At 37.3% G+C, this 26,604-nt stretch overlaps 1 protein-coding gene across 8 annotated transcripts in view; it reads right to left on the minus strand.

Moving 5' to 3' along the window:
- NAALADL2 (N-acetylated alpha-linked acidic dipeptidase like 2) overlaps nucleotides 1–26,604 on the minus strand; it is a 437,725-nt gene that overhangs the window by 149,402 nt on the left and 261,719 nt on the right. For all 8 annotated transcript variants that reach the window (XM_040567010.1, XM_040567016.1, XM_040567011.1 and 5 more), the window contains one exon: nucleotides 24,923–25,042. In XM_040567010.1, the coding sequence (XP_040422944.1) occupies nucleotides 24,923–25,042 (120 nt within the window). The remainder of the gene's footprint in view (nucleotides 1–24,922; nucleotides 25,043–26,604) is intronic.

A 26,604-nucleotide genomic window follows, 5' to 3' on the forward strand; every position in this document is an offset into this window, starting at 1 on the left:
GCATCTTTACCTCTTTTATTGTGATACTGTCAGACAAGGTTGGTGTACTAGAGATTACATTCAGGTGAGGTATTGGCCAGGACTAGGTTAGCTACACAAAGAGATATGAGTGGAGACATCTTTCTCCCTAATCCTTGGACATTTGCTTAGGCTTACAATCCTGACATACTTTCATGTGATATAAATATAATCTTGAAAATGTCTCAGTGTTCAAACTAATCTCTTTAACACATCTTGAATAGCTCTTCCAAATTTTCCATACTACTAGAAGTATGACATTCCTGGTTAGTTTACTTCAAGGACACTGATATCAGTCTTGCACAGGATTTCTGGACACAGTATCTCTCCAATAAAAAGAGAAAACACAAGGAATTTACAGGCCATTAAAAAAAATGAAATAGTCTAGCTTACCCAAACCTTGGAGTCTGCCTCCTGTCAGACAGAGCTTTTATTCTGTTTTATTAGAACATCGCAGCTTGAGTTGGTAATGGTAATTAGCCTTTCTGAAAATCTATAGATCTGGTGCGGCAAATCAGGCAAACTTTGCCAAAGTCAAGGACAAAAGCATCCAAGCACCAAAGCTCGCAGCAGCCTATAGATCAATTTTGACTGAAAACAACTCAGGCTTTCCCTTTCATAGGGAACTGAAAAATAAAAGGATTTTATTCTGAATCAGATGAAATTGAATTGTAATGTGGCAAATATCCCCATGATACAAAAGGAATGCTCTCTGTAATGCTCTGCATATTTGGATTTGACTGAAGACTACAACAATGGCACAGAACTATAATTCCTTAGACAGAGGTAATGCTGGCTCTTAAGGATTATCTTACTATTCACTACGCTCTACTGATGACTTTCTCAACGGCTACCATGAAGCCTGAGGAATGACTGCAAGTATGTTTCCGAACTACACAGCTCAGATTCTGTAGGAACCTGAACTCGTTACTATACCTCCATTTCCCAATTCAATTGCCTTCTCCTTCTTTTAGACTGATCTTTTTTTTTTTCCTGAATGTGTGTGTGTGTGTGTATATATATATATATATATTCAATTTATCTCCTAGCTATAGATTTTAAGGAATGTTTATGCACAGCTATTTTTGGCTTTACAAGTATGCAAATTACATGAATATATAGCATTTGGTTTAAGCCTTAAAAGCATTTCATGTTGAGTTCTGCTTTTCTTGTAAGTTGAGACAAAAAATGCATAAAAGTAGCAGCCTGCTTTTTGTCATCTCTAAGGAAACATATCTAATACTGCAATTAGCCAAGACTTCCACACTATAAGCCTGAATTCAGATAAACACACACGAGTGAACTGGTGAATCTTGTGTAATCCTATGTATTTTATTTAAATAAACAATGCCTAGATGAAAAGGGATAGTCACTTTGAGAGAACCCTGTTGAGATGAATGCAAGCGTGCAAAGAGAGAATGCAATTAGCAGAGATTTTTTTAAAGGTTAAAAATGTATTAAAGGCTTTACGATTTTCCAAAATGGTAGGTCAGTTTATTGTATCATGCTGTTCCCATGTCATGTTCAGATATTCAGCAAGAATTTGATAGCACAGTAAAAAGGGTAGGGTCACAAGAGGAGGAAGATGCATTGTAGCTAAATGATACAACGGTCAGGACTGAAAATATCAATTGCCTTTTCCTTTCAAGTATCCATATCCAGCATCCTTTTATTCATCTCTAGTCTTACTTAATAGCACAGAAAATAGGAAAAAAAAACTTATGCAGTCACTTAAAGATATATATTTTTTAAACTTTGTAGTTAATAGAAATCACTATTGAATTCCTGTTTCACTCAGAGAAGGCAACTACAGTTATTCACAAAATGCAGCAACCAATGTTGCCATGGCTACAATCTCTAGTGAGAAATTGTGTTGTACATGTGAGATTATAAAACAGCTTTCAGATTTCCGCTATAATTGTTGCTTTTTAACTTTCCAACAGTGATACCACAGCTATGCCAACAAGAAACACTTACTGTTCTTTCCATTTTCATCTTAAATAAGTCAACACCGTAAAAACTGAAGATGCTGCATTTTTTACATTGCTAAAGATTGTAGATGAAATCTTTCAGGTAAACTGTTATACAACTACTCAAAGCAAAGGATTATTTTAGATTGTAGAAAGAACTAACAGCAGAATTTGCCCCTGACAGTGTTGGTTGTATGCCTCCTCCCTCTCCCAAAGCTACAAACATCTCAGAATAAAATGGAAACATCAGAACGCTTGAAAATAAATCAGATGCTGGTGCCCATGGATAACCCCTTTGTCGTCTATGGCTGCTTAAATCCTCCTTTTTATACAAGGCTTGAGAGTCACGTTAAAAAAGTAACGATTTCAATTCAGTGTATTAAAATGCCCCATAAACGTTCTGGACTCAGTTTAATCTAGTATGAAACACTTGCTGCTTTATCAAAGGCTCTGCCATGTTACTGGGGATGGATCAGCCTTGTAAACTATACACCTGGTAAGGCATCCTTAAATCACTTTTTAAAGACGATGTGTTTGAGGCAGTGAAAAGACATTCATTTTAAGTAGTGGCTAGTGATTTTGGAAGTCTTTATTTTACTCAAGATGGTTAATGATGATTATGAATACATCAGGAAAAAAAAGATGATGATGCAGGTAACTGGATTATACTACCCAACCAACTATGTGTGAAAATAGCTCCTCATTACTAGCAATTCTTCCCATTATAATGGTGCCAAAATCAGGCCAAACTATGTGAGAACCTTGCTGTACAACTGTCAGTTGACAGCTCTCCATCTCTGTGAAACGCTTTCTGCGATCAGTCATGGTGTTATACGTGCAGACATTTACAGTTATCAGCAGTATCAGTGGTTTGTCTTCGTCTGTTTTTTGGTGAAAGTTCTCTTTCCCACCTTTATCCCTCCCCTAAAAAGTTGCAATGGATGTGCTTTATAGGGTATAACATCAGCCCCATTACTCATAAATATTTCCCTATGTCTTTAGTCTGCTTTCTATGCTTGTCCATTTATGAGTCTTGAAAGACAGTAATGACTGAACAACTCATTAGTTGGCACAGAAGACTTGTTTCACATGACGAGCTGTCTCAGCATATTCCCGCAAATTCACAGAAAATGGGATACTGAGTAGAGGAGAGGCAGACCCTGCTAATGCACCACGCTAAGAAGGCATTAATAAAAGTTGGAGCTCACTCCTTAATGGAACAGGGAAAGCTGTATGAAATCACAAGAGTGACTGATGGAAAAGACTACAGAAACTTAGACCACAAAGTAGACACCACAAAATCCAACCTTGACAAACAAAGCTGTGAAAATCCTGTTCATAGACCCATGAAACACCCTGGTCTTTCTTCAAAGGACGCGTTACGTAAGATAATGCAGCTGAGTACTGGCCATACTGCCTTACAATGCCATATAACAACTGACTTTGGCATCACAGACAATTCTACCCTTATTCAAAGGATGCAGCACTACCACTATATCTGGAAAAGCTAATTTAAAATACAGCATCTTTCAAGTGCACTTCGCAGTTTGTATATACACTGATTAGAGTTTTTCAGCATGTGATAAAGCAAACTGGTGCTGGAAAAACATGGAACAGATCTCTTTATTTTACTATAGGTTCCCTTTTGCCACATTTTACTTCTCCTCAACTCTATGTTCAAGACAAATCCTCTGACGTTTTCTTATTAGATCTAATTCTGCTTTCAGCTGTATTACACAAGCCTACAGGTTTTCAGTCATTACATAATGCTTACAAAGTATCAGTAAATAAAACAATATAAATCCATTCCATACAGGTAAGATTCCTCTTTGATTTAGTTCTCACATATTTCCATATACATTATACAATCATGTTTCAGAATAAGAGAGAAAATAACACAAAGAAATATGAAAAACAACATATATGAACCTGTGATGTATTACAGAAGAGAAAGTTTTCTAGCGGAAGAGATTTTCTTACAAAGATTAACAGTCAGGAAATGATAAATATGTGAAATGCGGGAGACAAAACATTCTGAGGAATTTTGAAAAAAAAGTCAATTCAATCTATGACAAAATTCTGACTGATCAAAATATTGATTTTAATTTAATTAATTTTAATTTGAAGTAAGTTCATCATTATGTGCACATTAGGAGTATGGTGTTTATAGTTGGAATAATACAATTGTATAATATTCAAATAACTCAGAGTTGTTTCCAAGAATCAATAGCTCCTTCAAAATAAGCACTGAGGAGAACATGTATCTTATAAAAAAGGAGGTTAGCATTTCTCAGCTTTAACTTTTTATAAGCATCCAGAAGAACCTCACACATGCTTCAATTTTGCCTGAAATTGTTTAAACTACTCTCTGTTTAAAATCAAACTTCTTCATACATATTACCAGGAGCTGTATCTCCTATTGTAATTATATTTCAGTGCAATGATCAACATTAATTAGAGAAATAACTAACCAGTTTTTAACTAGTGCATTTTTCGATTCGTAGAGCAATGTGCAGAAGACATGGTTCATTAATCTGAGACACAGCTTTACTAGCTGGACAGGCTACAAGTTATTAATTATTCTTTTCTACTGAAGTTCCAATTAAAATCATGAGGCTCTGAATGGAAATCCCATCTAATTTTACTAATTGGCAGTAAGTAAAATTACCAAGCAAGGGTAAAGGGCCATTTAAACTGTTGAAAGACCTCAATGACATAATGTATTTCTATTTCTGAAACAGATTGCTTGAGTAGAAAAATACGACTTCACATACTGCAGATTTAATTAGATGCCACTGTCCTCTCAATTACCTACGATAATACAGGCTACTTGGAAGATACAATAGTACCACAATCAAGACTCTAGGAAAAAAAAAGGATACGCATCTACATTTTTATATAATTCTTCCAACTTCCGTATTTCTAACAAGTAAGGTAACAAAGGTCCATTTTGGCTTCAGCTTAATTTTTGAATACTACTCCACGTTTCATCATGCTGCTACATTTCCCGTCAGAGGTCCAGGAGCAATGGTGAAAATAATTTAGAGGCAAAATACCATCCCATGAAGTTTTGGCTTTTGATGATCCATTCTCAAGGCAGTGTATTAGGATAGTAAATGAGATGGAGGACATAACCAGTTTAATGGCTGACTCCAAGGGGATGATGAAAGAAATATATTTTTCCAGTTCAGCTCAAAACTGTCCTTGTCTAAGGAATGGCACTATTACAGCACCCAAATTTCACATAGAAGTCCATCAACATTGTATGAACATGGATAAGATGCTATATAACCACAAAACAAAAGAAAAAGGAAAGCAAATAAAAGCAAGACTGGCAATGAGTAGTTGGAATCACAGCAGACATGCAAAGGACAGCAGCTTCTCTGGTGCTAAGATGGGAGCAATTCACACGAAGAGAAGGAATAAAGTGTTGAATAAAACAGAGCTACTATAAATTGGCAGATCTCAGTGTGGATTGAGAGCTCCCAAGCACTGATATCACAATTCAGCCTGTCGTCCACTAGCCCCTAAGACAGAAGTCAGAGTTGAAAATCCTCTTGAGATTTTTTTCCCCCACCATCTCCAAAGCCAAAAGCAGTTTGCTTTAATCCTGCAGTCCTTGCACAAAAGTATTTTAACAATGTGCACTTAAATATGGTATTAAGCTTAAAACGAACTGAACGTTTTGTCCCATACTTTTTCCTGTTTGCTCTCTGCTCATCTTCAATACAGTTTTATCAGAGAAAAGTAATTAGTTACACATCAGCCATTTTTAAAAAAGAAATTTTTCACAATAGTGTACTTGGACGATTAAACATAAGCCAGATATATTGCCAGTTCCCTGCACTAGATTTTAGGAACTTTTAATACAAATTGAGTGCATATTTTATTGCCAGATCTTGCTTACCACTGCTAAGAAATTCACAACATTCAATCTAATTAAAAATGAAATTGAACTACAATTCCCTAGAAACAAGGGCCGATTGGACTCAATAAGCTTTACTTAATTTATTCCAGAAAGAAAATAATTGAATTGCTTACAGTCCAGAAAAAAATGCTTCATTATTTGATGCGCATATAACGCCAAGGCTTTCCTATTGCTATTGCATTCCTACATCTTCACGAAATACTGCTCACTTTTAAATACGCATGTAGAAAAACACTGTGTATAATAAGTATCATTAAATATTCAGTAAACATTAAAAAGAAGAAACAGTCTGGATGAACATCCAGATGAGTGACCTCCAAAAAGCCAATAGCCTTTCCTTGTTCATACTGAAACTGTTGTTTCTGATGACATTTATAGTTATTTTAGGCTATGTTTAGACTCTATTACAGAGAGAATAGAGCTGAAGATCTGTCATACAAAACACAATTACACAAGCATATAATTAAAATCTTGGTAAATCATTGGGAATAAACTGATTAGACTATAGGTTATTTTTCATGCGTTCTCCAGAACTTTTAATCCAAATCCACCAAACAGCCAATACAACCACAGCCCAGAGACAACTGTGTGCAATTTCTTTTCCCTTTTGTTTTTGTTCTGCTACCTCTAGAAGGATGCTGTAAAGTCTGCACACGTAATTTGTAAATACTATATCCCTGCACGGGGCACTTTGCTTATGGAAAGCCATGCTGACCAGTGTACACCACTGCTCTGCACCCTGTCCAGGGCATGGACAGCAGAGAAGGATTTTCTCTGTTAAAGAGGACATGATTTTCGTTATTTTAGTGGACATGCTCTTCACAGCAAACATTTCATGCACCTAGCCACCCCTGCAGGGATGCCTCAGGTCTCTGCAGGCCGTTTCTCCTCACCATTTTTGAATGTGGCAGCTAAGAGACACCACACACATAGAACAAAGCCTAACAACTTATGTGATGCTGGCTTTTAGCTTCAGCTTGGCTGCACGCTGCAGTACCAAGCTTCAGCTGGGGTCTCTTGCACTGGTACCACTGAGCTATTGGGTGGGGTGTGTTCAGGGTAGGACGGGTGGAAGGCCACCGCTTGCTTTGCACTCCATCACCCTGGGTTTTCACCTTTCACAAAAGGTGAATGCATTGAAAACCAAACCCTTCCTGCTGCAGCCTCCAGCTCCACAGAGCACTACAGCGCTCTGCTATGGTGAATAAGATCTCCTCCGCACTGAATGCGCAGCACTCAAGCTGAGGATGTGCCATGAGGCAGACCCCTGTCATTGGAGGTTCCTCCCTGTCAGGACCCAGCACACCCCAACACCTCTCAGCTGACAGGACCCAACTCTCCTTCTAGAAGCTTCTGGTTGCTGGTCAGATTATCTGTATGATCCAATCTCACTCACGCTGGGGGTGCAGCGTTCCCTCACTGGTGCACTCAAATTACCAGCTTCAGCTCCTGCACCACTGGGGCCAGAAGCTGTGGGGCCTGCCTCCCTGTGGCAGTCAGACAAGGGACGCCATTGTTCTGGCTGTCCGAAAATGAGCTTGCTCACTTTGTGGTGTCTTCTTCTGTCCTGTTGTCCTTCCAACCATAGCCATAATGACACACTAACTCCATACTGTTAAGCGTACCAGGGCTCCAGATTAGCCTGCAATACCTGGAGCTTTATAAAGGGCTGACGAGCAGGGTCCCCCTATGCGTCAGCACAGAGGGCAGGAGCGAACTCCCAGTGCGCGTGGTAGCAGCTTGGATTTTAGCTCTTCAGATCCAAACTGAATGCTGAAGTTCAATTCAAGACTGAAGTTGTCGTGTTCATGAGCAGTAATAGTTTAACAACCTCAGTAAACAGTACCACAAATAAAGTGCAAATAGGTGAATTTAAGGGATTTCTACCTGTCACTAACGTAAGGACTATTAAACATATAATGTGTCAAAAAAAAATACTGGTGCCTGTCCATTTAACCTTTACCTTCCAACCAAGAGGAATTTATATATTTCACTTGGGAGAATTTTCTGTTCTTCAAGGAATAGATACTTTGAGAAAGTATCTGTCTTTGGCCTTAAAATACTCTGCGATTTATCCAAACCAAGAGCGACCTACAGAGCATCAGTAACACCACTGTGGATGGCAGTGGGTGCAATACCCTCACACCGACTGGTGTTTCTTCAAGATCATCTGCTATCCATTTGGAAAAGAGTGAGATTGTAGCCTGCCTTGAGTGCGTTGGCATCTGTCTCACACAACAGTCACATTAAAACCGATAACCTGACAGCACACAGGAAAATAGAAATCTTAAGAAAGCACAAATTATGATTTTGTTGTACTGAACTACACACCAATGCAAACTTGCAATCTTTGATTCTCTCAACAATCTTTTTCAACTTGTATAAGAGATGTAGCCCATACCTGGGATATCCTTGGCGTGCCTCAAGTATATATTTTCCAGTACTCAAAGTTAGTAATGTTGAAATGCAAACAGCCCACGTCATTCTCTGATCAACCATCTCCAAGATAAAAGTAGGATTTAGATATTGCTAGCTCTGTGAGCATGGATGTTACGTTGAATCTATCAAGATATTAGCAGATGTTCTCACAACCCACATAACAATCAGTCGTAGATTTTTAATTAAGGCACATTTGCTGCCTTCAGTAATTGCATCTCAAGGCATCTGCTAGATTGTTAAAATACAACTGCCTTCATTAGACCTCTACAAAAAAAAAAAAAAAGTCTTCAATTATTTTATTATTCTCGCAATTACTGTCCTGGGAGATTCTATGAAAAGCTACATTATTTCTTCAAAAGTGCAAAACATGTTCTCTGCTCATGGAGTATATGTTCTGGGGCATTACACTGTATTGGGTTTTAGGCATTAAAATGCCTTGAGCATGATGTAACAGTCTCCTTAGACATTTTAAAAAACAATTGTTACATATTTTTAAATTTATTTTGGTTTAATTTTGTTTCTAAGTGGAACATATAATGATATAAAGTATGCTACAGGTAAGCCTCAGGCATATCTCTATATAATCTTGGAAAACTATAGATTATTAATTGGTTGATGAATATTTTACTTTCATTCATAGCAGTGTTTAACTACTTGGTTAGCATCCCTTTAAGTAAATCAATAATTGAAATGAACTTATTTATCTTCCTTATTAGAAAAACAGTCACAAGCCAGGAACGATAAAAGACATGATCATAAAGATTGTGTCCTAGTGTATATTATTTATCATAAATACAAAAAAGTTATTTAAAAAGTAAGCAATGAAAGTTCTCTATAAATATCAGTACTAACCTTTAATCCTAAACTCCCTTAGAAACCCCCAAATCCAAAATTAGGCTAGTTTCCTAGTTTTCTTTCCTTCCCCCCCCCCGCCCCGAGACTGACATTTCTGCAAATGGAAAATTTTCCACAAGACTTTTTTCACTAACTATGCTACACAGAAATCATCATGAGTATATATCTTTCATATTGAACACCAGGGTCTCTTGTGGAGTATGTAATAAAGTACTGCGTTATGTAAAACTTGAGTAAAGCACAACTACAAGAAATCTACACAAAAGATAGAGCAGCTGAAAGTCCACATTTCACACGCAGGGGTTTTTGTTTGTTTTCCCTTCTGAGGTCCTTTCTTTCTCACTACTTTCCATTCAGCACATCAGTAAATCAGAGCTTTGGCTCCTCCTGTGACCAACTAAATAGCCCATTTCACCAAAATGAAATAGTAGAAAGAGCTACATGAAGGAGGTCCAAGGTTGAAGTACTTGATGAGAACAGGGATGGCAGTCGTATTACTTTGGCAATCACGAAGCAGTACAGTCATTCATTCACCATCGGTTTAGAAACAAAACCCTCCAAAAACAACAAAAAAGCAGTAAGACTAGTATACAATTAGTTCCAGAACATCAATCCAAAATGATGCCCTTGCCTTGTCATAAAAAATGGAGTGAAAAATACAAAACGTAAAAAAAATCTGCCTGAGTTATTGTCATAAATATCTTTTTATGTGGTGATTAGGAAAGGAAGACCCCAATACCAAAAACAAGGTCATACAAAGGGTGGTTAAGAAAGATACACGAGCAACGCTATTGCTCCCCATCATTCCTCTCTCCATCTAGGTCACGGACAGCAGCCACAGTAAATTCATATGAGAGATTGACTAGGTCAGTTTTGTCTTTCTCTGACAATTACTTGGGGAAGGTAAGGAAAGACTGAAAGAAAATGTCTTTCAGAACCTTCTATGTTAAAAGCAAATACAGTTCTCTGTAATAGACGCACTGAAAAGATTTAGCACCACTTACAGCTCCTAGAACTCCACTGAACTGACTTCTAAATGGCATAAACACGGACTACTGTACTGAGAAGAAGAATGAAAAAGAAATAGTGAAACCCATGATCAATCAATTGCTGTTACATCACTGTTTTCTCTTGGGACAGAACTTTCAGTAAAAGCCTTTAAAACATACATTACCTTCCAAAACCAACAACAAAACAACAAGCCCCTAGACAAACAAAAACTTTAAGCATAACACAATGTTATGCTGCAAGGCCATGCAATGAATGAATGGTCTGACACAGAAATGAAGATGGCATATTCCCAGGTGTTTAGCACAGCATAGGAATATATAGAAAAACAGGGAACGGTTCCAAGTTCAGACAAGCAATTTCTCATGCAACATCTTTGCAAATGAGGCAAGGAGTGAAAACAGCATAAACAGAAATTTCTGTTCTCACCCATTAATTCCTTTTCTCTGGTGACAGATTAGCAGTGAGGAGTAATCTTTGCACTTACCATTGCTTGCAACTGTTCAAAAAGGTGAAAAGAAAGCCAGTTCAGGGTTACAAACAGCAACCTTACTTTTACATCACTTATTAGTGGAAAGTAAAACTGCATCTATTATATTTAGGCTATAGTTACATAAATATTTTAATAGTTACATAATTTTGTTGTTTAGGCCTGCATATAACTGCATCAGCTTTACACCAATTTAACTTGCTAAATTTCAGTAAACTGACATGGACAGGAAACTAGAGGAATCAGGCTTTATAACCATGTGTTGTGAACCTTACACTCTCAGGAGATGGAAAATACTTGATATGTTATGATTCTTTTTGATAGTACATGCTAAAGGTTAATCCTAAAATAGACAACACAAAGAATGACCAACTGTATGAGTAAAAAACTCTACTCAGAGAAACAAAATAAATGATGTCCATGTTTCCAACAAGGGCCTATATGCCAAGAGGAGATGCTGAACAGCTGAACAGTTCTGTTGCAAGTCAAAGATGACGATTTTCAAATCTCTTTTTTTAATTTCTTTGCCAGCACCTATTAAACTGCCCTTTCAAACAAGACTTTGGTAGACAACATGAACAATGTTCATGTGACATTCCATGAAGATATGGAGTTTAAAAGCAGCTCTGACAGTTAAAAACTTCCCTAGCCCTGCTGAACTCTTGTCACCCCATGAGATAAGCTCTGATTATTAGGAAATATTTTAGACTTCGAAGTCTGCCTTAGAAACATTTATATTCATTTCAACTCACAATCACTGATGCTAAATGCCGGGCTTATCATCTAAAATCTGTGGGTTTGAGTACAAGCATTTGTATAACTTCTGAGTACTCCCATCTTTGTATAACCTTTCTTTCAGAGCTGATACCAAATTGGTGATGGTGGTGATGGACAAACACGCTTTAAAACAGGGCATTAAAGGGCATTAAGTCAACAGATTCTTACTGGTTTCTAGAAAAGTGAATATGAACTCATTCTTTCACCCCAGCTGGAGAAATAAGTCTTACAACTGAGTTTAAAACAAGGGCAAAAGGTCTCGAGAAAACACTAACATGGGGGGGGATGATACATTTAAATATTGTATGTTTCTTTTAAATGTTTAAATTCTGCAAACACAATTTCAAGAAAAGATACTTCAGCATACGTGCTCTCTCTCAAGTAAGTTGTGAGGAGCTGGGGGTCGGCCTCTTCTCGCAGATAACCAGTGACAGGACTAGAGGGAATGGCCTCAAGTTGCATCAAGGGAGGTTCAGGCTGGAAATGAGGAGACATTTCTTCTCAGAAAGAGCAGCCAGGCGTTGGGACGGGTTGCCCAGGGAAGTTGTGGTGTCACCATCCCTGGGGGTGTTCAAGGAAAGGTTGGACGTGGTGCTTGGGGACATGGTTTAGTGAGTGACATTGGTGGTAGGGGGATGGTTGGACCAGATATATTGGACTGCTTTTCCAACCTTAATGATTCTGTGACTTCCATGATTCTAAGGCAGCAGAGGTACACATCTGACTTCAGGGATCAGGTGATAACAAAAAGTCTGAGAAATCCTCTCAAGCCACTTGTTCAATTACACTCAATTCTAAATTTACAAATCTGGACCTACTGGATGGAGTTCTTTCCAAAGTCTCTCAGCCCCACTTTTGAGACATGCAAAAAGAAGATATGAAGCTTTTGAAGGTCGCATGCATGACTGTGTAGAAGGTGGATCTGAACTGTACTCTATGTTAATAAGTGCATACCTGAAACAATATACAGATCTCTCTTTAAGAAGAGAATAACTGCTGTTTTATTTGCCTTCAGAAGTAGTAGATGAAGTACATATTAAAGAATACAAAGAACATTTTTTAACTTAAAAATATTTTGCCATTTATATTCTTCTATTTATATTCTTTAATATTGCCAAAATTATGGTATATTGCTTATTTATTCAGTCATTAATTTCCATAGCCATATGCTTTCTATGTCTATATGCAGCTTGTGTTCAACTTAATTTATAATAAATAAATCTAATAAGTACAAGAGTTATACTCACATAGTAAAACTCACAGCCATATATTATCTCAGTTGTAATACTGCATTATGACTTCATGTCATCCTTTCTCCTCTAAATTCCATAAAGCAATAAACATCATGTATTACCCATCTGCATAAAAATCCCAGATGGTTTTAGCTAGGAAATTGAAGTACGTGGATTCCCAAATACATAAGCTTTGTCCACAAAAAAATATTAACAAACTGATTTCCGAAATGAAGATGTATCACTTGAAATCAAATTGATTGAAATGTTAGGAAGGCACCATTCCAAAGGCTTAAGTCAACACCAGGAGATCTACAAGGAAGTGTTGCTTCCTCTTTAAGCACAAGGCACACATCTGCCTTTGAATATGATTTTTTCCCCTCTTGAAGTGCAGTTAAAGAATATGATAATAGCTAATAGCAACGTTAAAGGTATCCTTTTTCCTAGTAGTTATAAACTTTTTCAGAGGCAAAGCCATTCATCATATAACACGACTTGGCCATGAGATATCAACTAACATAATTTCAGAAAAAAAAGCGTAAAAAATCCACTTACATGCACGTTATTTATTTAGGGATCCCAGACTTCTGAAGCACTGAGTTTTATTACACTGTTTCTTAGTCTTGAGGCAAAGAGGAAAAGTTCATATTTTTCTAAGATTCTTAAAGGGAAAAGACTTGTGCTTACCATATACCTGGTACCCTCTGACTTCTGTCATTTATTTGTCTGATATACTCTGTGAGTAGGCTGTTACATATCTTTTGGGTTTGTAATAAGTGGTAAAACATTGCCAGAATTTTAAGTACATGCTTTCCTGGGCGCGCAATTCTGTATCAAGAAATCATCGGTCAGTATGTAGTGGAACTCATCACCGCAAGATGTTGTGGAAGTTTAGAAGTGGAATGCACCAATCCATGAAATATTCATGATGATAATTAAACAAGATAGGCCAGATTAACATTCTCCACTTCAGGAAGTCATACCACCACAGACTGACATTGTTGGTAAAGGCATACCAAAGGAAAAGATGACTGCGTACTTGAACCATGCATATGGTTCATGTCGGAGAAGGATACCAGGCTGACAGGGAACATTTTTTTTCCTGTTCTCATCGTAAATGATGGAGAATTTTTTCCATTTAATAAAAACTTCATGACAGAAGACTAAGCAGATGATCATTTTTTATGAAGTGATTGTCTGCGCATTTCGCTGCATAGTCTCAGGTAGCAATATTTCACCAGTAACAGCACTATGCTATGGTCATGACCTCATTATCATCGGAGAACTTTACCTGAATAAAAACAGAAGACATGGTTTCTTTTGCTAAAGGTGAATTGTTCCTGTAAAACATACTAAGCAACACACTTAACTATGTTCCTCATGTCACATAAAGGGAATATTCATGTCCTTAAGGTTAAGGTTATGTTTCTATATTCTTCTGAAGCAAAAGCGGAATGCTACAAGCCTCACCGTATCAAGCTTATGCCTCTACTGAGAAATAAACTTTGTCATATTAATAAGATCTCAACCTCTCATAGTTAGCAAATTTGTGATGAATTGCATCACACTGAGAAGGAACGAAATAAAAATGAAATACTTTGTAGTGAAAATTTCTCTTTACCATATGCTGTATCACCCACCCTTCCAACACTTCTATATTTTTGGCTAAGGCAAAAGGTGTGTTTTAAAGATGCTCCCCCTAATGCCAAGTGAAGTACTGTGCAAAAATGACACTTGATTTCTTGGATCTTTTAAAACAAGATTAAATGGGATTGCTGTTCCATGTAGTTCTCACATGAAAAAGGAGGCTAGTTTACAATTATCGTAATGCAAAATGAATGTCTTCCCTTTATCTCACTTTTTAAGCTTCATGTTTTAAGTCTCTTATTCTGGAGCCACCTTACATTGCTGGGCACAACCTGCATCTGATACTGCAAACAGCAGATCCAGCGCACCACACGTGTCCATGACACCCTGCATTGCTAGGAGTGCATGGTTATTGAGAGAGAGCAACATCTACGGCAGGAAGATGTGTGCTAATTTATAATTTGTCAGAAAGGTTTCTTAAACTTGGAATCCAAGAATCACCTGAACCAGCAGATTTGGACTTGCCTTTTTCTGTTACACATCGTAATATGATAAACAGGGATTGGACATGTTCAGGCGGTTAAGTGGATTAAGTGCTATCTTTTTTTCCTCTGAGATCACAGCAGGAGGCCAGACTGAAATGAGTTGTCAGGTCAGTTCCCCAGTGGACAGTTTATATCATAAAGCCATCACATATAACTGAATACAGCTATAAAAGGCAACATAATCACTTCCTACTCTCAAGAAAACCAAGATTGACTTAGAAATGAAAAATATGCTTCCTGCTAGTGACAGGGTGGTCTTGCTAGGTTACCCCAAGGTCACTTCTGAGGCTGCGTGGTAGGAGCTCTCACGATGGCTGCATAGCAATTTGCAGGGGAAAACCATAAATAACAGGTTGGACCGTCAGTGCAGGCACTCCTCCAACCTTTGCAGAATGCAAATATTCCGTCCTACTCTTAAGTTATTACCTGTATCTAGACATAACCGGGTGGTGCCCTGACAAACCCTGGCCAATGCACATACCAGGATTATTTACAATTACAAGACTATCACCAGCAACAATATTTTATGATTTTTTTTTTTTAACCTGATCAAGAACCTGATTTTTAGAGCAATTTGAAGTGTAAAAACAATGTGAAATTTTCAACTATCAATGAAAGGTTACTTGTTGTTGTATGGAATCCTAAGCTGGTTTTCAAAAGCAGCCCCCACCAATTTTAACTTAACGTTACAGAGACTGTGCTGATGCAACTTCTATTTTCATCTCCCAACGAACATCAGAAAGCCCAGGAATCCTTTTGCATGCAACATTCATGGTTGGCTGTTTGTATCAAAAAGCCCTGGATTATTTTTTTTCATACAGTATCACCATGAATTATCACAATTTCAATTTCAAATATGGAGAATTAACTGTTTTCAGAAGGTTGCTTAGAATCGCTTCAATACTGAAAAAAAAAAAAACACCAACAACAACAAAAAACAACAGTGCAAAAGAAAAAAACAAAACACAAAAGCCAAACTCACATAGAAACATCAGAACATAGCAAGAGGACATGTAAACTTGAGCAAATTGCCATTTATTTAGACCTGGATCTAGAGTAACAGAGAAGATAAATTTAACTTTGTTGGGCATGTTATTGTCTGGGAATTAACCACTCAGACCTAAAGATGAAATTAAAGTGCAATTTAATTTAAATTGCATTTAATCCAATATGAATTAAAATTTCATATTGAAATGCACCATCAAGGGAAAGAAAGAGCAAATGAAAAGATAGAATGCCAAAAGCACCCTTCCACCTCTCAAAGAAAAAAAAAAAGACCTCCTAAAACCCTGCAGACAAGCAGTTATGTATTTTACCCAGCTATGCTCCACAAAATTCAGCTACAGATGATCTGAAAGGAGTGCATTAAATAACCCTAGGGAAAATAGTCAAAAAATTCTATAGGCTATAGAATATAAAGTATCAAAACCTAATCCCACTGACACCAATGAAAAGGTTGGCTATCAGCATTCAGCAAGACCGCATTTTTACTCAAAGTTCAGATCACAATGCAAACTACGGGTGTATTTGAAAGGGCAGAATTCAGATTTTCATACATAGATCACTAGTGCTGATTTTGTGAACCAATTCTCACAAATGAATTTCTAAAGCCATGCAGAACATAAGTGCCATTCCAGCCAAATTCTGGACCTGGCTACATTTCCTAAACTGTAGGACCAGCTTCAAAGCTATTTCTATTCACAGAACCCTCAGGGTTACTGAAACATTTTTCGCTTAACTATGTTAACTCAGATGCATTTCAAAGTACAGATTAAACAAAACAAAACAAAAGAACAACAAGGCATGAGTAGTTAAGTAGCAGTAATTTGCAGTGTCCTGATTTATCAAAGAAAATGTTGATACCAGGAACAGAACTATTTACTTCTGTAATCTGTTAAATAACAGCTTTACCCAGTTTCTTCAAGAGTGATTTTGATACCTTTCAAATCAATTCTCAGATATGTAAATAAAGAAATCGATTATGAAGAAATAATTTCTTTGAAACAAGAAAAAAAAGACTAAAAAAGCCTGGAAAGGCCACCCCTTTAACAGCATAACCTCTTTTTAATAAAACCATAAACCCGTAATTACTACAGAACATGTTGTACAATGCAAATGTACAATGAGGGGTGTACTTAAAAAGAAACGTTGTCTGAAGAAAAACAACCCTGTCCTCTGGTCGCTATAAGTTTAAGAAATAACCAGCATGTATGCTGCTGGGCTGTAATTATCCCTTGCAGAGTTGTTTGGGTGGGCGGTCGGGATGATGAAGGGCATGGGTTGCATTGCTCCACCTCTGTCAGTATCTGGTGCTTTCACAGAACCTCCAAGCAGACAGGCCAGGCAGAACGAGGCTCTGTATCTCTACTCCTCTGTATCTCTACTCCTCATCTCTACTCAAAGCTTTTATAAGCTCCATTTTCTTTTGCACTTTTTTCAGCTGTTGTTGAAATCGAACAGTACGGCCTGGAAACACCCGAGATGAAAATAGGCCCAGATAATTCATCTGTCATTGGCTCTTTTGTGAAGCCCAAGTTCAACAAATGTGAAGGGCCAGCTCAATTAGCGGCTTGGGCAGAAAAAAAAAAAAGACCTATAATTCCTTATATATAAGCAGCAGAAAAAGTGCTAAGGCAACTGCAGAAGTCTGGCTAGTGCATACTGCATCTGCAGAAAAACAGATGTGAAAGGTTTAGACTTTCTGATGGAAAGAGAAGGTGCGTCCGTCTTTCCCATTGCCCTGCACACAGCGGCTGATCAGTTGTGTGGATCTAAGGCTGCGAGGTACAAATTGAGGCAATGGATTTCTCTGCTCTGCTCTGCTTCAGAACAATTGCCTCACAGCAAAGCCATTTCACTTGACTTTGCACCATTTATCAGGACACAGCACTCAGTAAATTGGATGATTGCATTTACTACTCACTTTTTAAGGGCTTGATAAAATAGAAAATTATGCTTGGGCTTCACACCTCTAAAATCCGACAAGAGCTTCAGAAGACCCCAGAATCAAATTTTTTTAATGAGAGTCAGCCGCCCTCCATTTCTTAATGGAAGCAGCCACTTACACTCTCACTCAATTTAAGCTTATTGTATTAATAGGAGGAGACCTGCTATAAAATGGTCATCCCACTCCCTCAGGAAGCAGTGATTCATAACAGGAGCTGGACTAATTTTTCAACAGATGAATTTAACGTTGTGCAATTAAACAGCCAATTGAATATGTGAATATTTAAAATTATTTTCAGAAAAGAAAAACTCGTGCTCAGCATTACTGAAAATAACAGGACTATACACCCATTAAAATAGCTAAGAATTTAGTGTTTGATTCAGCACAGGGACTTCAGGAATTTCTGTATCACTCCAGAAGTAAAAGAGAGAATAGGAACTAGAGCTGGGAATACGGGTATGCATGCAAAATAGCAGTGACAACTCAAAACCTTCTGGAAAAATTCTGTGGCATCAGAATTGCAGAATAATCAATACCTACCTTTTCTTATTAACTTGTATGTCCCCTTATTTACTCTGCTAATAGAACACTTTTCCTTCCATTCAAACATACCCAGGGTTTTGTAATGAAAATGAAATGAGTAGTAACCCAACGTCCTTTTACTGATGCAACCAAAATGTTAATTGCTAGAGAATATCGACAAGCTGTGCTACAGTTGCACTTCCTTCAGGACATCAGTTGCTCTTCTCCTATCTCACACCTTACATATTCATCTTTCTGCTTACAAGAGTCAATTACTTTCCCCCAATTTTGCTGCCTAAAGAAGGAATTATTTCTCTACTTTTATTTGCTGCAGTGCATTTGACTAAAGGCATAAGAACAAATTTTTGTCAACTATTTCATATTCATATTTTTAAGCTGTTTTAGAAGTTTGCAAATAAAACTTAAAAATTATTGACTTTAGGTTGAAACATTAAGTAATGAATCTGTGTGGAGAGACTTTTTTTTTTTTTTTTTAACCTCAGGTACGTGTAACTCAATGGGCTGGGGGTGAATTCCTCAGTCACCCAAACCCAGAACAGATTGATGACATCAAGGCAGGGTGTCTCCACGTTTCTCTAATTAGCTGTTATAGCTTGTCCCTTCTGTTCAAAAGAAGGAAATATTGTTGTCAGTCAAAACAGGAGGAATGTAACTGAAGCACATCTATCAATCATTTAAATTTGATATGCTTTCAGGTGAAGGAAGACCCACGCTCTTTCTTCAGAACAAACAAAACTTCTCAGTAATCACAAAACAAAATAGCTTGTGTATTGTCATTCCATGAGTCATGACATTGGGAAGAGGTAAATAGGTGACCAAAAGCATCATCAGAAGCAGGATTGATGGCAGTGTGGAAACTCAATTACATAAACAGCTTTTTCATACAGGCTACTTTCCAGTAAATTTTGTGAAGGCCTTGGTACAGAAGGTTTTTTGGCACAGGTAGTGGAGAAAAAAAAAAAGAGAAAGGTAGCCTTCTTCAGACTGGAGTGTTTCTCATGGATGAAAGAAGCTGAGAATGGGAAGGTTAGGAACAGGAGTGGTCTAAACCTGATAATATTTGGGGGGAGGGGGGATAAAGAACACCAATAAAAGCAAGAGACTTGAAGAAGGGTATCTCCTATAAACTCAGCGCATACAAAGGCTAATGGAAAAGCCCTGCTGGGCACATTCCCGGCACAAAGGGTAAAATTAATAGGATTTACATGCAGTGTTGCATGGTGCAGTCCTGGAAAACATTATTGAGGAAAATTATCAGATTTCTATACTTGAAATCCTTAAAATATTATTAGGAGTGAGATATAAGCTTGTCTCCCCTAAGGAACGGGCTATATAATCCCTTCAGATCCAAATCTCCAGGTCCAGTTTTATATGTTTCTATAACTTTTATTCATACAACCTACACCTCTGGCCCCAACTTCCAAGAAGGGCTTCAAGAAGGGATATAATATCATTATATATCCCATAGCACTCACATGGGAAATAGGTATATAAACTCTTTATATGCCTTGGAAAAAAAATTCATCCTACAAAATAAAAAAACAGCATCCTTTATAATGAAACATATACCAGGTGTTTAAGATCCCTGAAAAACTACGTAGTTTATAAATATATACACGCATGTATATTCATTCATATGGATACACACATATATACACATATGTATATAAGACGGGGAGGGAGGGGGGAGGGAAGGGGGGGAGGGAGTCCTAGTTAAACGGCAATTTCAAATGTCATCTTTACAGTTATATCTGCTAGCCATAAAATGTGCCAGATAGAAGAATACAAACCTCAAAAGAAAAAAAAAATAAACAATGTAGAAGTAGAAATGTGCAGTGACTTTTTCCAAAGTAAATTGATTTAAAATGCAATTTTTAAATAGAAGCCTTTTTGCAACTGACTTTTATTCTAAGACTGTCTTCCATTTCCTAAATCCTTGTAAGTGCCTACCAATAACCTCTGCATAAAGATGCAAGCATCCACACTTCTGAACTTTATGACAGTTAAAAATCAATTGTATGAATATTTATGAAGATTTTAAATTATTAAAATAAATACAGATATTTACTCATTAGAACAATATCTTCATTTAATGGATGTGAAAAAAATGTTAATATGTGAACACTGTAAAGATGAAGTGGTTTGGCCTTCAGAGCTTTTGTTACTCTATTAAAAGTTAATTTAGGATAGAAATTACGTCTTTTCCTCGAATCCCAAAACCAAAAGATTAAATCACGATCAAGACTCACCACATCCTTCAAATAATGAATCTGGTCATGATATTTCCAGAGGGTGAATATTGAAATTACTGTGCAGTTCTTCCTGAAAAAAGACACCCTCCTCTGGCTTCTTTTATGTGTTCACAGTCATGACATATACTCAGACAAGCTTTAGGGCAGAGCATCTGTGTGCTAGTGAGGTGGTTTAATCAGTCTTTTTGTCACCACACATTTTATGCTATTGGAAGAGGATGTTTCTGTCTACAAACACAGCAGGCAGCTCAAGCTGCTCTTTCCAAGGAAGGTATTTTACATCACAAAAGTGATTTGCTTAACCACTGGTAATAAGGTTCATTATCTTTCCCCACATTTATGGATCCTTCTTATTCAAGGACATAGCGAGTGTGCTCTGACCTACTACTGGATGTAACTACCTCCTGAAGTTCACCCAGTGATCCCAATACACTGAGTTCCACCAGAACATAATTTCTGCAACTGTGGCACATTTTCCTTATAGCCAGAATGCCAGAAGGCCATCACTTTGAATTGGAAGGTGTGAGAAAACAAGTATTCCACATTTTCTCTGGAAAAGGTGGTTCCAGAAGATGAGCTTCATTTCCATTTTAAATTTGTCTAGTTTCAGCTTTCTCCTTAAGAAAGCTTTTCTTGTTCCAAATCCATTCCCCTCTTTACTCAGCAATAATCTGGCTCTTAAAAATGTCTCGGTCTGTAGCCACAAAATCACTTTAAGAGTCGCCACAGTAGTTTAAAAATTGTCTATCAGTTATTCAGTGCTGTGCCTGGTAGCAAAAGACTACTAGCATCACAGCCATACCAAGGTAGTCCATCATACGAGTACTCGTTGTATGTCCCCCTGCTCAGTCTACTGCCTTTTCTTGTGTTGCTACAGGACAGCATCAAGGCAAACGCTGGGAGTCGTAAATTCCTAAACCTTTCGGATGCCTTTGAAAATGACTCTGCCTTTTCCATACTATAACTTCCTCTAGCCCTTGAGGAAGGGCTATCACATCTATCATTCTTTTCTCCCACTTTTAACATTCATTTTAAAACAAACATGATAAATACTGCCAGTAACACTATTTTCCCCAAAATATTCAAATTTCTATCACTTGGGCATATTCTATGAAATATCCCCTCGACAGCTGTTTATTTTATTTTATTTATTTATTTTACCACCACATGCTTTTTTTGTTTTTTCACATGCATGATAAAAGCACTGAAGTGTTCTTCAGTTTTCATGGTGGGCTTTCTGTCAGCAGCAGTTTATCATTTCTTTCAGCCTTTTTCCAATGGACACAATAGGGAGAGAAAGAATAGGTGAGACTTATAAATAAATAAAATGAAAACACAAAAGGTGAGAATAGGAAGAACACAGAAAAACAGTCTAGAAGGCAGTAAAAGAGAGAGGAGCAAAAGGCATACCCATGCAAAGGAAAATGCAAAACTGAAAAACAAAGACAAGATTAGAAATTGTGTTACGAAGATAAAACCTCTTTAGGCATCTCGGTGCAGCATCTATAAAAATAAGACCCAAATCCCGAGTAAGATATTTGTATAATATAAAGTAATAATAGTGAGAAATTAAAAAGCAGTAAAATGTGAAAGATGCAAGTTAAATACAGAAATTGGAAAGAAAACCGGTAAAAAATATGTATATAGTGACAGCTCTGCTATGAAGTAGTGTTCTGTTTTAATGTGATGTAAGACCAAGCACGTGGACAACGGAGATAAGGAAAATATAGGCAGAGGGAAGCATCTGCTAAAATAGACTCAGTAAATACAGAAACAAAATTTAGGGGGAAAAGAGACAAAAAGTGGATTCAGCGGTGAGATATGGGCCCACTTACACTAGGAGGACTTGCTGTTTAATGCAATCTTTCTCTTTTATTTCAAATATTCCTTATGAAAGAAGACTATTTCTATCCTATCACATATTTTCCTCATACTTTTAAAAGATTATGGCCATTTCACAGCCAAAGAGACACAATCTATATCCTAAAAAAAAAAAAAAAAGGCAGTTTACAACCTCAAAAAGAAGAGGTAACAAAAAAAGGGCAAACTTGCCATCTGCGTGAGCAGAACATAAAACGTGGGTTTGAGGGATTGCTGTTTTTTGTTGTTGTTTGCTTTGTTTTCTCCTCAAGACTTCAGTAAGCATTATTAAACTGACATTAAATACGTTTGGGTGCCCTGCCATCTTAGTTCAGATCAGGACTTTCTACTTTTCAGGACTCATCTACTTTTCCAAAAGCATCCATTTTGCATGTTCAGAGAGCGTTAAGCGATATGAACCAATGTGTGGGGAGTGGTGACAATCAGAAAAAGTCAGAATTTTTGGCATGTATAAGAGGCAGAATGTTTGCAGGGCACATAGGTGGCAGAACTAGTCACCCTCATTTTAAAAATGATTAGAAAACTGTAATTCCCCAGAAACAGTAGGCTAATTCTCACTTTCTTCACAAAGGAGCTAACGATGAAAAAACACCTTTAATTAATAAATAGTTTTGGCACTACTTTGTTAACAATCTGCTGTAAATGAAACTCTTAATTGCCACAGAACAGGAAAAGTAGATGAACACCATTAGTACACTTCAGCTACCAATTAGCATTTACTCCTTTGGACCAGACTGCAGCAGATCCAGAGTAAAAGCTCCTGAGATGTGCCCAGTCCTCAGCCCCAACAGTCTTGCCCTCCTCCTTCAGCTGTACTACTTGGTAATTCAGTCGTGCAAGTACTTACTTGGCAAGTACATACAGGACCAGAATTAAATTGGTAAAAAGTCCATTTCGAAGACACTGTAGACAATGCTATTACAGCAAACTTTGCATCTCTATCAAATTCCTACATTATGAGCCCCAACTGCTATTTCATTATTTTTGTCAGTCAGCATTGAAATGCAGTGCAAGATCTATGGGTGGAAATAATGCACAACAGCCAAGTTCCAACAATGATAACTGACCTTTCACGAGCATAATTAGATTGCATCTAAATAATTTAGACAAAGAGCTAAAGCTGCTCAGTTGAAAATGGCATTTTTTATTGAGACAAATATTATTCCTATACAAAAAATATTAAGTGCTTATTTTCTGAATCTGTGTTGTGGTCCCCGATTGGTCTTTCTATGGCCAACAAAGCAGATCCTAATTCTGTTAATTATAAGATCTGGAGTTATTGTTGTTTTATAATTGCTTCTGTGGATTGGGAATGAATTGATTAATTATTTATTGGGCTAGTGTATTTTCTGAAAGGCAAAACAGCATTCTGTTTATAAAATATTAGCAATAGAAGGCCGTTGACATTCAGAGTTTAAATGTTTTATATGTTCAGTCTATTATATCTAATGTGCCAGTGGACTATTGAGCTCAATCTCTGCGCTCTCTGCCAGGACATTCTTACAGGAGAATGAGCAGACACATACACATGTAACCCTCTCCACATAATTGCAACCAAAGAAAATGAAAGAAAAGAAGAACATGGTGCTCATTCTGACCTGCTGGTAGCCCATCCACAGGCCAGTAAATCCCTGTGATTTTACAGGAGTGCCTGGCCATTCATGGCAGGGAGAATAAACACCTATCCGTGCATCTCAAGGTACACAGCAGAAACGCCACGGAAATTAATGCTGTTCTCTAGCTCATCCTGTTCCTTTCTTCCCTATGAGGTGGTAAGGATGCAGAAAGAGCTAGGAAAGCAATAGCACCTGCTCCACGGAGCACAGCTACAATCTAGTTCCAATGTCATTTCTTTAACAAATCCATAACCAACAGTATTAGTCCTCCTGTAGCGTTTGCTGTCGCTTACAACCTCACAATCTCAGTGCTTGCAGCAGCACATCTGTAGCGAGACCAAAAGCACTGGGGTTTAGACACAACCCACAGGGACTGGAAAGACCCCATAAGCCGAAGGTCAGGTAAGCACACACTGTGCTCTGCTTCTTCTCCCAGCACACTTAACCTACAGCCAGCAGGCCAAGCAGCACATACAATAATGTGGAAACAAGATTTCAACAGCGTTACATGTACAGTTTTAGCAAAGATCCAACTACTCCTAATCTCGGCTGCTTTTTTCCCCTCGTACTTTATTATTTCTTTTAGAGATTTCTTTATTTGCCAAATGGTTGGTAGTACACCTGTGAAAATACAGCATCGTACTGGGGCACTGTAAGATATGCAGCAAAATAAATAACATGTAAAAGGTGCCGTGGATCCCAGTGGCTAGCATTAACAAAGAATCTGAATGCCAGTAAATCCTGACTTGTTGGGGTAGAATGAAAAAGGATAGTTTTGGTATTTTGAAACTCAAAAAAGAAATTCAGTTAAAATACACCAAGCGTAAGACTAACCTTATAAAGTAAAGGTGATTGTCCTAGCTTCAAAAGTGCAATTTTTTTGGTCACGTTTGTAATGGCTTGAATCCGGATCAAGTCTTCTATGGTCCCATACTGTATATCAACGAGTTCTGCCTGTAAAGAGAAGACAAAATTCAGATTACATCTACAACCATGCATTAGTGAGGGTGCTCCTTCCACAGAACCAAAGCTGTCTGAAGGAGCGCAAGGTGCTGGGCTGAGTTCTGTGAGTACCTTAACCCCATTTCCTAGTCATGGCAATAGGAATACTTGTAATAGCAAAGAGCTTGAGAACTAAATCTGACAAATACATTGCTGCCTTTTAGTTTTGAATCACAATTCCTCAATTGTGATAGAAAATATCATTTTTTTCCCCCCCAATAAATGGTGCTGATTATGATGAGAATTTCCCCTCATTAACTACAGGAATGCATTTAAAACCATGTGAGGGATAATAACTAACCTCTACTTATTTTCTTGAAAGGAGATGGAGTCTCATAAAGCATTTCAGGAAAGAGTGAATGATTATACAGACCACATGACAACATCTAAAGATACACACTCTACCAATACAAAGTTTTAATTAGGGGATCTCGTATGATCCCTAAACAACCTTGCTTAACTGTTGAAGTATTTTCTTATCAGTTATCCAAGCATTAGATAACCACATTTACAACTGGTTACACCACTCTGATGCTTAAACTTTTCTATTAATACTTATTTTTTTTATATTATGTAGAACCACTTCCAACCAACTACAAAATGTTTAAAGCATGAAGATGTTCAGCACTTCAGTTCGGACAGTGCAAGAGTACGTAGGTTATTATTCAGTGTCAAGCATTGGCTGTAAAGGAAAAAAAAAACTCCAAGAGGAGTTTTCAAGGATCTAATATGTATACATAAATAGATTTACAAGTAAACATAAATAGATTTATAAATATGTAAGAGTACATATAGATTAATAAATATACACACGAAATTTAAGAATGACCAAGGGCATTTTCCTCACACATTTATAGCACTAAATTCTGGCAAAGACCACGTATGAGGATAATTATTTTTTTTAGAATGTTGTGAAGTTTTCAGTACATCATAAACAACATTCTGGTACCTCTAAATTCCTTACACAGCATTCACATGAAATACAAACACAAGAAAACACAAGAATCTTACTTGTTTAAAATTTAAAATGAGATGAGCAGTACAAGATGGAAAAGCTTCTCTTTCAGTTCAGTTTCAGTAACTATGGACTCACTGCCAAAGGCAACAGTTCTGGTTTTGGACATTTCACACAAGCTGTTTAAATTCTAGCAACAGTTATTCTGGCTATGTAGGATGTGCGAAATTTTACTAGATTCCTAAAGATGGGTATTTTAGGAAAGCATTTATCCTTATACAATTCTATCTGAAAATTATGAGTTTGTACCTTAACATTTAAGATGAATTCATATATATTTTTTTTTCCCCAAAGTCTCTGTTCTTAAATGCATTCTTTAAAATTTTCAAGTTAGCGAGTTCCTAAGTCTGTAATATGTCATCAGTGCTGTGTAAACCAGATATTTAGAAAGCTCAGCCAACGTAATAAAGCGCTTCTGCAACAGGTAAACATCCGATTTAACACCAAATACTGAAACGTAGGAACAGAAAATCTGGCACTTCATACAAGGTTTTATTAT

The sequence above is a fragment of the Cygnus olor genome, chromosome 9, assembly GCF_009769625.2.
Source record: "Cygnus olor isolate bCygOlo1 chromosome 9, bCygOlo1.pri.v2, whole genome shotgun sequence".
Taxonomy (NCBI): Eukaryota; Metazoa; Chordata; class Aves; order Anseriformes; family Anatidae; genus Cygnus; species Cygnus olor.